The sequence below is a fragment of the Sceloporus undulatus genome, chromosome 5 (genome assembly GCF_019175285.1).
Source record: "Sceloporus undulatus isolate JIND9_A2432 ecotype Alabama chromosome 5, SceUnd_v1.1, whole genome shotgun sequence".
NCBI classification, from domain to species: Eukaryota; Metazoa; Chordata; class Lepidosauria; order Squamata; family Phrynosomatidae; genus Sceloporus; species Sceloporus undulatus.
In genome coordinates this window covers 10147403-10161932 of record NC_056526.1, presented here as the reverse complement: position 1 = coordinate 10161932, position 14530 = coordinate 10147403, and the positions used below count along the sequence as shown (strand labels likewise).

Genomic DNA, 14530 nt, shown 5'->3' with positions numbered 1-14530 from the left:
TAAAATCTTGTCCTTCCCTGTAGACTCAGTCAAAAGCAATCTACAGCAGCATCTCCTAACATCATCATTAATAACTTTTGCTATCTTGAACATAATCTGATGCTGCTTAGCCCAGTGGTACTCAAATGGTGGGGTGGGATTTCCATAGGGGTCCAAGAGTTGCTCAAAGGGGGGGGGGGAGGGTTGTGAGACTTGGAAGCCCTTATCCGTCCCCCCTCCTCCTCCTCCCAAACTTTTTATGTGTTAAATTTAAACGTGTGTTGAGAAAAATATTAAATTTACTTAAATAATATTGTTCTATTTTGAACAATATTGTTTCCTTATAAAGTGTAAAAATAGGAATATACATGAATGCGCAAATCAATCAATCAATAAAATATTTTTATTTGTATCCTATGTCAAGTGAAGGGGGGGCACGATGTCCACAAGTAGATATAAAGGGAGAGGGTCTCAAAGGTAAAAAGTTTATGTACCACTGGCTTAGCCACTTTTGTCCTGCTTTCGTTGGTCGCATGCTTTCAGCCTCAGGGGAAGGCAATGGCAAACCTCCTCTGAAGAAATCTTTCCAAGAAAACTCCATGATAGGTTTGCCTTAGGGTTGCCATAAGTTGGAAATGACTGGAAGACACACAACAACAACAACAACAACAACAACAACAACAACAACTGCTATGAGTTGGAGGCTGTGTTAGAAATGTTACTTTTTATCTCTTAAGGTCAGTATCCTTTCAACATAGAAAAGAAAGTACAAGGTAAACCAGCCCTTGAACTACGTGATAGTCCTCCACTGTCTTTTACTAAGGCCACACACACTCCCTGACTGTAAAATTTACTAAAGCTACTTACAACACAGGAAATCTTTTCCATCATTTAGTGCAGCTGCAATGTAAATTTAGTTGTACTTTCATTACAAGAAAGAGAGGACAATTGTGAAGTAACTATTTATTTGTAATGTGCTAATGTTCAAGCTCTCGAAATACACACCCACTGTTTCTTCCAGTTTTTAAAGTGGGATTTTATACCTGTTTTGTGTTCCAGGAGAGGTGTGACTCAGCTCTTGGAACAGGAGGGGCATTTTCTAGTGTTATAAATATTTGGGCTGTGAAATCTTCTCTTTCTTCCTCCTGTTCATCTGTAGCGGGGCATTAACCTGATTTTCTTAACAGAGTTGGATACAGATGCAGTCCCATTTAAAAAAAGAAGCAGCTTTTATATATTCTCTGCAGTGTTCCCAGAATAGCAGTTCTGTAACACGTGGCATATATATATATATTGTTGCCTAGCATCATGATGTTGAAGATGACCTGTTTAAATCACTGGATAAAAATGCTCTTGAGTTATGTTCCAACCTTTCAGCACAAAAATAAAAAAACCTTTAGCATGTCATCCTATGTTGTTGTCATCATTTCTGTAAACTGCATTTTTTAAAAAAGAAAAAAAGTCAACTGAATTGAGAAATATTTTTTTAAAGAAAGAGAACCATTATTTTTTAAAATAATAAATAAAAGCAAAATATGTTTCTATGCTTTTACCAGCAGCTTAATGTGTGTGTGTGTGTGTGTATGCTGATACTGACAAGCATTGGAGACACTGAACTTTACACCTATACTTCAGATTCCTTGCATTGACCCTTCTAGCAATAGGGATACTCTTATAGCAAGTCACACTCTCATAGCCTCAAAGGAGGACAAGGTCAACCTCCTGACCAAATTCTGCCAAGAAAAGTCTGTCATTGAGTTGCCATAAGTCGGTCCTTTGCTTCTTGAATCAGATTAGTGGCATTTTTAGTTGTGTAGTTAAGAGTAAAGATATACAACTGTGCACTAAGATCAGAATTGTATTCCTCATCACCACACATGGATGAAAGAGCTGGAAAATAAAGGAAGTAGACAGTAAGAAATCAATGCATTTGAGATGTGGTGCTGAAGAAGACAGAGAAAAAGACCAAAAAAAAGGGTCCTTGGAGAGATCAAACCAGAAATCTCGTTGGAACCCAAGATGATCAAACTGAGGCTGTTGAGATTTGGCCACATAATGAGAAGGCATGCATCACTAGAAAAAACAATAATACTAGGAAAGGTAGAGGGTAGAAGAAGGAGGGGAAGACTGCATGCCAAATGTATGGACTCAATCAAGGGTCACAGGCATCGGTCTTCAGGGCCTGAGCAAGACAGTGGAGGACAGGGAGTCTTGGAGAAGTCTCATGCACAGGGTTGCCATGAGTCGGAGTCAACTCAAGTGTAACTAACAACAACAACAATTTGGGAGGGAACAAAAGGGTAAATTATTTGTTTTTGTTTTTTAAATTTTCATATATATACAAAAAATACAGAAAAGAAATAGAACGAAAATACACAATATAATCTTTTTTTTTAAAAAAAAATTCCTATAACACATCTTCTTATTCATTCTATAATTACTTCATATAAAAATATGTACTTGTTCTTACTTTACTTGACACTTCCTAGAGGTACTACCAAATCCCCAATTTTTCCTAATACTTAGCCCACTAACTCTCTCATATTTCTTCCTCTTATTCATCAAATCAATTCCACATAGATACTGGTGTATGGAGTATCTACGATTCTTCATCTATAATCCTATCCACCTCTGGTGTTTTACCCCCCTTTATTACCACTATATATTATTATATCTCAAGGCAAAGTTTCATTATATTCTGTTTTTGTTTCTGTATATATTCCTTCCAAGGATTCCATATTTCATAAAAGCTGTCCAGGGAACCTTTACCTACTATTGTAGTCAACTTTTCCATTTCACAAAACTCCATAACTTTAAATCTCCATTCATCCAACCTCAGCGTCTTTTCCTCCTTCCAATATTTTGCAAACGTTATCCTTGCCGCCACGATTAGAAAAAAGAATAATTTATCTTGACTCTTATTTAAATTTAAATTGTCTGTCATGTTTAAAAGATACAGTCTGGGTCTGGCTTTCTCTTTAATATTAATTATCCTCCTTATTTCATTATGTACTTCTTTCCAATATGTCTCAGATTTTCTACACCACCACCAACAATGTAGGTATGTTCCCACTTTACTTTTACATTTCCAACATTTATTACCTCTATTCTTAAACATTTTTGCCATCTTATAAGGGGTTAGAGGGAGCGACCAGGCAGACCCAGCAACATCAGGGACTGCCTGAAGGAAGAGGCCCCTCCCTCCTCAACTGTCACCTCGGCCTCAGAGGGAGCGACCAGGCAGACCCAGCAACATCAGGGACTGCCTGAAGGAAGAGGCCCCTCCCTCCTCAACTGTCACCTCGGCCTCAGAGGGAGCGACCAGCCAGACCCAGCAACATGAACTGCCTGAAGGAGAGCCCCTCCCTCCTCAACTGTCACCTTCGGCCTCAGAGGGAGCGACCAGCAGACCCGCAACATCAGGGACGCTGAAGGAAGAGGCCCCTCCTCCTCAACTGTCACCATCCGCGCCTCGAGGGAGCGACCAGCCAGACCCAGCAACACAGGGACTGCCTGAAGGAAGAGGCCCCTCCCTCCTCAACTGTCACCTTCGGCCTCAGAGAGCGACCAGACAGAGCCAGACCCAGCAACATCAGGGACTGCCTGAAGGAAGAGGCCCTCCCTCTCAACTGTCACACTCGCCTCAGAGGGAGCGACCACCAGAACCCAGCAACATCAGGGACAGCCTGAAGGAAGAGGCCCCTCCCTCCTTAACTGTCATCTCGGCCTCAGGGGGAGCGACCAGGCAGACCCAGCAACATCAGGGACTGCCTGAAGGACGAGACTTCTCCCTCCTTTAACTGTCACCTTATATTTGTTTTGTATCCAATTTTTACTGTACACCGCTATGATCATTCGGAATAGCGGTCTATAAATAAAATGTATTATTATTATTATTATTATTATTATTATTATTATTATTATTAGATACCATCTATACATCACTTTATATATATTTTCTTTTATCATAACACTCGGTGTATATTTAATTCTTTTTTGCCATAATTTCTCCCAATGCTCTAATTGTATTTGTTCCTCCAAATCCTTTGCCCATTTAACCATGTATTCTTTAACTATTTCTTGTTCTAACTCGAACTTCCTAATTAGACTATGTAATTTTGAAATTTGTTTTTTGGGATCATTCAATATCTTTTCTAATTCTTCTTCTACTGGTCCTATACCTTTCACTTCAATGTCTGTCCGAAATCTTTCCCTTAATTGTCTATATGTGAACCAGTTGCAAGAAAAGCCTTCCTTATTCAATTCATCCTGCATTTTCAGAGACTGTTTCCCATCTTGTAGTCTGGTTAAGTCCTTATATGTTACCCAATAATTCTTTTTCAGAACCTCCCTTTTATGTAAAGCCTCATTTGGGGAGGTAAACAACGGTATTTGCGTGCACCATTTTTGAGCATATTTGTTCCAAATCTTTAACAAGTTTTTCCTTATCAGATGATTATTAAAATTTTCATCCACCTTTATTTTTCCATAAAATATGTATCCGTGGATCCCATATTTCAAATCACATTTTTCTAAGTTTATTGTTCTTTTCTTTTGCAATTTGATCCAATCAATTACCCAATCTAAGACACATGCATGGTAGTACCATTTTAAATTTGGTACTGCTAAACCTCCTCTTTCAGTGGAGTCCTGTAAAATTTTTAATTTAATTCTTGCTTTTTTGTTGTTCCAGATAAATTTAGAAATTTCCTTTTCCCATCTTTTAAATGATAAATCATTATTAATTATTGGGAGATTCTGAAAAAGAAAAAGAAATTTTGGTAATATCGCCATCTTAATTATTGCCATTTTTCCCATCCAAGATATATTTAATTTAGACCATTTTTCCAAATCTATTTTGATATTTTTCCACATTTTCTCGTAATTATTTTGTAATAATTCTATATTTTTTGTTTTTAATATCACCCCTAAATATTTAACTTTTTTAACCAATTGGAAAACAGACGTTTCTTGCAATTTCTTGTTTTCCTCCTTATCCATATTCATTGTCAAGATATTCGTTTTTTTGACATTAATTTTATAGCCCGCCACTTTCCCAAATTTTAAAAATAATTTAAAAAGTTGATCAATACTCTCTAAAGGATTTGCGATTGTTAAAACCAAATCATCGGCGTAGGCTCTTAGTTTGTACTCTTAGTGTGATTTCTATGGGCTTGTCTGCATGGGCCCAAAGGCCCGTTCCCAACCCCACCCTGTTCCAGCAGTGTCCTGTTTGAACAATGCACAGCCCATACCTTGGTTCTGGTGCAAAAAATCTGGACAATATTCAGGCTGTTCAGCACCAGAACCAGGGTATAACACCCTTACACTAGTTTAAACCTCCTACTTTTTGCCATGGAATCTTCGGGGAAGATTCTGAGTCCTCTGTTCCTGCACCGGGGTGACTGTCTGCACTGGCATCTTGCTGAGCTGTCTTATGCATCTCCAACTGCCACTGGTAGCTTGCTCTGAGGTCAGAACAAAGTGCTCAGCCATGTGATCACCTCTGGGCTCTGCGTGCCTCATTCTGATCTCAGAAACAAGAGACCCATGGTGACTGTGGACACACATGATGGCAATAGATTTTCCAGAGTGTACAAAGCCACCATGGGCTTCTCATTTTTGAGGTCAGAATGAGGAATCCAGAGGTGTTCACACTGCTGGATGTGCAAACAGCAGGATGCACAACTAAACAGCTGCCCTGGCATGGAAAGAGAGGGCCAAATAATGGGGAGAGGTCAGGGCAGCTCTGGGGCCAGGATAGTCCAGGCTGTCCCTGTAATACTCTGCCTTGTGCAGATAGAGCCTATATTACATTTGCTTTGTTTGTTTATTTGTTTGTTTGTTTAGGGCTTTAAGGTTGCACCAAACATTATAACATACTGAGTAGCACAGGCAGAAAAGTCCTACAATCAAGTCCTTCACTGGCATCTCCTTGGATATATGGAACTTTTGGGACACTGCATATGTGTCAAAGTTAATATTTGCAATTTGTTATACTGTTGGAAAAACGTGTGTTGAGATTTAATGTGCAATTGTGTTAAAGGGAGGCCCCTTTAACATCCTGCTCCCCCTCCAGCCCTGGACCAACTCAGTGTGGGCATCGGCCCATAAAGCCTCAGTGATACTAAGGAGAACATTATCTTGTTGCTAATTTGTCTCCCCTTTTTTCAGGGTGTTAGATTGTAATCTTTTATTGTAAATTCTTAACTGTAATGTAACTTGTTGTGCTGTATTTCCTTTATTATTTCATTGTTTATTGGCATCTGCTTTATTTTTTATTTTTTTGGAATGAAGGGTTGGAAATGGGGATTTCTTTTTGATAATGATTGATTTGAATGTAATCTTCTGTGTTATGCTTTTGTCATTATTGAATTGTTACATTATTATTATTATTATTATTATTATTATGTTTTTGCTATATATTGCTATGTTACATTTGTTTATTATTTTATGTTTATTGTTATTGTTTATTGCTATTGCTTTGTATTATCCCTACTGTTGTAAGCCACCTGGATTCCCAGTGATTGGGCGGGATATAAATAAATACTACTACTACTACTACTACTACTACCACTACTACTATTAATTATAGTTAGCTCCATAGAACTCAGAAGGAGGTAGACCAGCATATCTCTGAAAATGGGATGCTGAGAACAGCTCATAGGAAAAGGCACGAATCATAGAAGCACCCAGAGGATTCTCTCCAAAACTGCCTGAAAAATAACAGGTGGCAATCTTGGATTTATTTAATAAACAAGAATGGCTTTAGAGAACAGCAGAGGCTTAGTGACAAGCAAGCCACAAATCATATGTAAAAGTGTGACACAGAATCACCCAAATACACATTTACAGGGCACTCTGTGTTTCTTAGGGATGGGAAGAATATTCAAAAAATTCAGAAAATGGTTAAAAACATTTTCCCCCAAGTATCAAAATCCATGATGAGAAGGATCCTGGACTGAGGAGAATTTTCACAGCCTAGAACTTGTGCTGTGTAAAAGTCATAAATGATTGATTTACAAAGACAAAAAAATTCTGCACAGAAAGTAGCATTTTCTGCACATGCAATAATTCTTATATGTAGAAATACTATTTTCTGCACAGAAAATCCTGTTTCCTATGCAAAACAACCATATTTGAATCTTGTGGAGAATAAGTCCTGAACTGCAAATAGGCTTAGAAAACTATGTGGTTTTTTGAAGACGTTCTTGCAGTGGCAAGAAAACTGTTAAAATTACTCTTTGCTTCCTTCAGGAAGAAATTGGCCTTTTATCAGTGGGCTTAAATTTCCCACCTTTCCTTTCTTCACTGCTTCCATTTTTAAATGAAAAATGCATGTATTTCTATGCACATTTTGTAAGCAGACACATTGATAAAGTATGGTTGTAAATATTGTTGGAGTGTACACAATGACATGTGCATATTTTTCAGATGTGTGGGCTTTTACATTTTCTTGCAGAGAATACAGTGCAAAGAAATGTGTAGATTTATGACTATAACTTGTTTCTGTATTTACTCAAGATTTATTAAATCTGCTAAACAAACAAACAAAAAATACTTTAATGGAGTGAATTCTTTAAATGCTCCTAAACTGAGAGATATTTACAGATCTCTCACTATCTGAAAACTTTCTGCAAAGTTCAGGGTTACACATAGACAGATGACAAACATAAAGTTGCTATTTATCTAGATTAGGGATGAAAAGATTTCTTTCCCCCTTAAAATGAAAAAAAAAATGGTTTAAAAAAGTGTTTCTCAAGTGCTGGAAAACATTTATGAGAACCCTGACAAGAATCTTTGCAGTTCAAGACTTATTCTGTGCAATAGTCCTGCATTTTTGGGTGGAAGACTTCATTTTCTACAGAATAATTGTTTTTCTGCACAAAAACAATACTTCTAATGTGGAATATGGTATTTTTCTGTGTCAAAGAACCATGGGCAAATTTTGTGCAGAGTAAATCCTAAACTGCAAATATTCTTTGAAATCTGAAAAAATGTTCAATGAAAGCAGGAAGAAAAAAGTTTAAATTACTCATTGTTTCATTCGAGAGTTAAGTTAGCAAAGAACTGCATCCCCAGTGGAGTTTGTTCACATATTATTGTCAAGAGAAGGGGATACTTCTGTAATCCTATCTACTCTTGCTCAACATGTATTCCCTAATTTGGAATGACCCAGATATTGCCTTTTGTTGCTTCTGAAGCCTTTGCAGAAGTTTAGACAAATTCATCTAGCACCTGGCTAGCTATAATGTTTAGCTGCAGTCAGTAAATTGACCCTCCCTATATAGAACCAGTGTATCTCTGAATGCTGTGTCCTGAGCACAGTTTTTAGGAGAAAGCATGGATAATGGGCACATACAGAGGTATCTGCTTGCTTATTACTGGAAGAAGCACACTGGACTGGATGGGCTTTGATGAGATCCTATAAGACTGTGCTGATAATATGTAAGTTTATACATGAGACATTAGAAGCTGGTTACCCTGGGGCCACATTTAGTCTTTTCCTTCCTCAAAAAATCTTTCCACTATGGCTAATGTCTACCATGCCTAAAGCAAAAGTAATCTATGGAAACTGAAACTCCACACCCCTTAACTGTCAGGGACTGTCCTGATTAATTCTATACTGTCCCACTTTTTCAGTTGCTTTTAAAATGTCCCAGTTTCTCCCTCCTCCTCCCACTGAAGTCTTCAATTTACTTCAATGGCTGTTTACTTTGCAAAATTAGTTTGCACTCAGTTAACTCAGCGGGGTGAGAGGAAAGAAGAAAGAGGAGGAATCTTGCCATTCCCAGTAGGCTTAGGCAAAAGTAAAATACTGCAGCATCTCCTAGCTTGTAAATTCTTCCCCTGGAGCCCTTGTGGGCTGGGAGGTGAAGCAGAAATACTTTAAATAAATAAATAAATAAATAAATAATGTTTGCCATATTAATCACTCTGTTGGTTCCCCACACTCATCTGAGTTTTCATTCTTGAAATATTGGAGGGTACGCAACTCTGGCAATGGGAGGAAGATGATATAGCCTGTGTTTATCCATAAACAGTGCTGTTATACTGGTCATAATACACAAAGATATATTACTATACAGAAAGATGTAGGGTTGGCTGTACATACCCACTATGCATATACAGTGGCTGATCTCCATGGGCCACAGTAAAAATGCCTCCAGTGATCTACAAAATGGAAACCTAACCACGAAGACAAAGTCAGAGGTTTCACCAAGTCCCATGGGAACAAGGCACTAGTACAGGTGCTTATGACCTAATGTGTAGCAACATTAATTTATGGATTCATTGCCACAAGATGTGGCACTAACAGGACAGCTGTGGATAGTGATTAGCCAAGTTCATGGAAGATATGTCTATCCAGGGGCTAGTAGTCATGGTGTCTAGAAGTGATCAGATTCAGAAAGATATTGCTGAATACCAGGATGAGACATGGCTATTGCTCCCATGGTTGGCTTGTAGGCTTCTCAGAAGCACCTAGTTACACACTGTAGACAAAGACACACATAACAAGTTTACTAATCCATAAACGTTCACTAGCTGACACCCTATTAGTGACATATGTGAGGAGATTATTGCATGGACAAAAATAACCCGACTGCTCCCTAACGGGATGCAGGCGGGTATTTTACTTGTAATTCGCTGCCACTCCACCTGGCGAGTGCAACCCGGCTGCATCTCAGGTCTCAGACGCAATTTGGAGGCTGCTTTTCAAAGCTGGGAGCCTGCCATCTTTGAAAAGTGGCCTCGGAAACATGCCTGGGACCCAGGATGCAGTTAGGTTGTATTTACCCAGTGGCGGCAGCAACAAATTACAAGCAGTAATACTCACCTGCATCCTGCACCCCGGCTGCATCCCATTAGGGAGCAGTCAGGTTATTTGTCCGTGCAATAATCTCCATAGTCTAAGTCCAAACCACACCTGCAGAGCTAAAATGTTAACTTGGTGGGGTTGAGAAGAGAACTGAAGCACAGTTACACCTGTGGAACTTTTATGTTATGATCTGATTCAGAATCTCAGCCACATTTTCCAACAGTCTGTTGCTTCCAAAAGCTCTCATAAGGACTCATCTCATGATGCATCTTAGGCCCCATCTGAACTTCAGAAATACAGTAATGCAGATTAACATCACTTTAACTTGCATGGCTCCATCCTATGGAATTTTAGGATTTATAGTTAGTTGTGCCACCAGAGCTCTCTGACAGAAAAGACTAAATATCTCAGAAAATTACAGCCCCTAGAATGCCACAGCACTGAACCAAGACAGTTAAAGTGGTGTCAAACTGCTTTATTTCTGCAGTGCAGATGCAACCTTAGTGTTTAAATCTAGAAGGTTTAAGGGGCACAGTTCCCTTTCTTGTGTTCAGACAACTTTAATCCCTTGACCAAATGCAAGTCAGCCCCATAAATGTTTTTATGCTTATGTCAGTGAGAAAGTGATGTGGTTGCTACTTCTTTCCCTGGTTGCACTTTTACACCTTTTGCAAGGGAAAAAAAAAACGCTCATTAGCTTCTTGGCATACATTGCAGGCTATGGAAGGATTGTGTGCAGGCCCATCAGGGGAAAAATGAGGATTTAAAGGGCTATGAATCTAGGCTGAATCCACACTGTAGAAATACTACAGCTGAACACCACTTTAAGTGCTGCAGCTCCATCCTATGAGATTCTGGTATTTGCAGTTTTACAAGGTATTTAGTCTTCTCTGCCAAAGAGTGCCGGTGCCTCACAAACCTACAAATCCCAGGATTCTGTAGGATGGTGGCCTCACAGTTCAAGTGGTGTCAAACTGCATTATTTCTACAGTGCAGATGCACCCTGAGTCAAGCCTAAATTGAATTTCACATTTACCCACTGATGAAAGCCATGAATGTGCAGGTCTGCAGATATGGAAAGAAACATGTAGAAGCACAGCACTACTCCAAAGTTTCACGTAAGCTTTGGCACTGTTGTCTCTGCAATGCAAGATAAAAGAACCCAGCAGATACAGAAGACCTTCAAACCATCAGCCCTGATACTGAATGCATTGTATCACTAAAAGCATGGATGGGGAGTTTCAGTGTTCAGAATTCCTTTATCAAGTAAACTAACATTCCACAAATAGTACTCATCCACCTAATGCAACTCAGAGACAGTGAGACTGACACACACATGCACACACTATGTGTAAGCGTGGGAGAGAGGGCTGTACTCTTTTAGTTCCATGTTCACAACACACACACCTACAAAGTGCTGTTAGGGAATAGTTTAGTAAGACCTCTTTTAAAGACCACCAAACAATAATATTTGATCACAGGAACATATATGCATTTTTTTAGGGTACTTAAAAGTGCAAGCATTTTGAAGTTGACATCTAACCACATTCAAGAAACTCAAACAGTTTCTTAAATCTCTTGTTCTCTCAAAACTTTGGAAAACTCCCCTCCCCCCCACACACAATTTGCTGGTTACTATCACAAAGTTAACTGATATTTCTAATATTCCTGCAACAGCCTGTGTCCTTGTGGACTGGATACCAGATGTATTCTTCCCTTGTCCAGCTACTATATTAAATATACATACATATAGTAAGGAACTTACTGCTCTTCAGAATCAAAAGAGAATATCTTACACAATTAACAGCCAGAAAGCATGCCACAAAGCTCAAAATGTGAAAAAAAAAATAGCTCCCCTTTCCAATAAAATTAATGATACACCCTCTGTTAAGCCAGCAGTAATGCAAAAGTTGCCTTCAACAGTCTCGCTCCAATGAAGGAAAGCCACAAAATTTTAACTCTCCAGCAGCATCCACTGGTGCTAAACGTATTACAGCGTCAACCTCTAAGATAAATCCCACTTTAAAATAATAAGACAATCAACTGTTCCTTCCCGCATTAAGGAATATATTTTAAGCTCTCCCTGGAGCCGCTGCTAAAACATCTGTTCAAAGTTTCCCTTTCTCCCTCCTTCTGTATATCTTTTAAAAAGGATTTTTTTTTACTGCAAACTCCTCTTGCCTCTTAAACTCACAACTTCACGGGGGGCTAAGGTTCTCAAATGACAGTTCAGGTAGGGTGAAGTCTTCCCCAGTGAACCTTAAACCCAGATTTTCCCATCCTAATCTTGTACAGATGTTTACTCCAGAGTAAGCCCCATTGGCATTGAAAGAGAGGAGGCTGTTCCCAATAAAGAAAAAAAATAGGATTGTGGTTTAAGGCAAGTGGGGGAGGAAAGAAACAGGCCTACCTACCTTAAAACTTTCCAGCTTTTCAGTGGGTCCAGATCAGAGATGATAGAAACCATTGTAATCTCTTTTCTTTTCTGTCTTTTCTCTCTTTCCAAAGAAAGGAGAAATGCAAAAGCAACTAAACTGCAGCCTCTGAAAAAACAGCCAGCTCTCTTCTCGGCTTACTGTGTAGGAATGACAACAGATAGACAAGAAAAAAGGGGGGGGGGGGGGAGTATACCCTCCCAGCTCTTCCTCCTTCTCCAGCTGATAAGAACTTGAGAGTCTCTGTGTTTTTCCCTTCTCTAAGTCAATCTGGTTATGTTCTACCTCTTGGCAAACTTCTAGCTTGATGTCTCCACCACCAATACCTTCCCTGCTCCCTCCTTGAACACACAAAGAAACACACAAAAGAAGTCAGAAAACTCTTATCATCTCTTGCAAGGAGCTCGGCGTTGACCTTTCCTGCATCTGCGGTCCACTGTGCAGCCAAGCAGTCCAAATCTGGCTTGCTGAACACTGTCCGCCTCTGCTTTCGTAAAGAAACAAGCAGAGATCACAATTTTCATGCCTCCTGACTCTGTTTGCAAAGCAGACACAGATTATCATCCACTGGCTGGGGGGTAGGGGGATTATTTTACTGTTGGCTATTCTACCTCCCCCTCCAGCTTTCTCAGACTTAGCCCAGAGTTTAAGATTCCCACCTCCCTTTTCCCCATAGTTAAGATTTTATGACACTCTGAAAGCAAAATGCATTTTCTTTTCTTCCCAAACTTCCCACCCTTTATTCTTTTTGGAGGCTTTTCCTCCTCCTTCTCCCCCCCCCCCCCCCGCACAATTGACTCAACCAAACTCACTCTGGTCTCTCTCTCTCTCTCTCTTTCTCTCTCTGCAATGTGTAACAGATTTGTTAATTTCAGAGTCACAATTCAAAACAGCCCGGATTCTGGCAGCGTATTGCTATTATTCTGGAAATGAGAAGGCGGAGGGGGATGCAAAGAGAATGAGAGCGAGAGAATAAGCACAAGGGAGAAAGTGCTTAATGACTTGCAGCACTTGATTCTAAAAGCCTTGTTTGCCTTCAAAATCTCAGGAGGTGAAAGGTGTCTGTTTAATTTGGGAGGGGAAAAGGACATTTTACTCTTAGCCATCACTTTAAAAAAGGTATTGGCGCAGTTGCCATTTGCGGCTGCAAACAATATTTTCTGGACCAAGAAACTCAAGAGTGTTTTGTGTCTAATTACTGGCTAGGAAAGGGCGGCCTTTGGTTTCACTTACCTACTTGGCATCCTGTTTGTTAATTGGTTGGTTTCTATCTGATAAAAGCTGCATCTGCACTCCAGAAATAATGCACTTTGACACCGCTTTAACTGTTATGGCTAAAGGCTATAGGATCCTGGGATGTGTAGTTTTATGAGATATTTAGCCTTCTCTGTCAGAGAGCTCTGATGCCACAACAAACTACAAATTCTAGGATTCCACAGCAGTGAGCCAGGGCTGTTAAAGCCATGTCAAATGGCATTAATTTGCAGCCAAAGTCACTGAATTTAGAGAAATATATTGGCACAAAATATGGTGTAACATCAAGGAGGGAACCATGAGGTCTTCCAGATGATGTTCAACTTCAAGTTCCACTAGTCCTAGGCAGGATAGATAATGATTAGGAATTTTAGTTCAACAACATCTTTATGGTCATGTTATTCCCACCTCCAGTATATACATTCAGTGTACAATTTTTATTTGAGAAGGAATACTGATACACATTCTGCATCCATCTTTGATTTAAGTCTAGAAAGTGTTTCAGGTAAAATACATGGATTCAGCATCAGCATATATATACACAAAACTCCATTCCATGTTTTGAGTCTGATCATCCTCCCTCCTCATCCATTCTCTGGTCATGTTTTAGAACTGATAAGAGGTACATCTACACTAGTAGACATAATACAACGTGACACCACTAACTGCCATGGCTCCATCCTATATAATTCTGGGGTATGTTGTTTTACAAGTTCTTTAACCTTCCCTGCCAAAGACTGCTGGTGCCTCACAAAACTACAAATCCCAGGCTTCTGTAGGATACAACCATGGCAGTCTGAATGATATCAAACTGCATTACTTGTACAGTGTAGATACACTCCAAAAGAATGTAAAATTCACAGAATATATATTAAAAATTATTGAAATGTAGCATTTCCTTTGGAGACTCTGGTACTGCTATAAAAAACTTGTATGCATAGTGTTTGTCATAGTAAGAAAAATTGTATGTACTTCTGCTTTGATACAGATTAATGTATCAATTGGGTGCATGTCCCAATTGACTAAAGTGTGGTGTTCCTGT

The 14530-nt window shown here is 39.3% G+C and overlaps 1 protein-coding gene across 1 annotated transcript in view; it reads right to left on the bottom strand.

Annotated features, from left to right (window-relative positions):
• CELF2 (CUGBP Elav-like family member 2) overlaps positions 1-12777 on the bottom strand; it is a 648498-nt gene extending 635721 nt beyond the window's left edge. Inside the window, exon 1 of the mRNA XM_042470481.1 lies at positions 12214-12777. Coding sequence (XP_042326415.1) covers positions 12214-12266 — 53 coding nt within the window. The 5' untranslated portion in view covers positions 12267-12777. The remainder of the gene's footprint in view (positions 1-12213) is intronic.
• Between the last annotated feature and the right edge of the window lie 1753 nt (positions 12778-14530).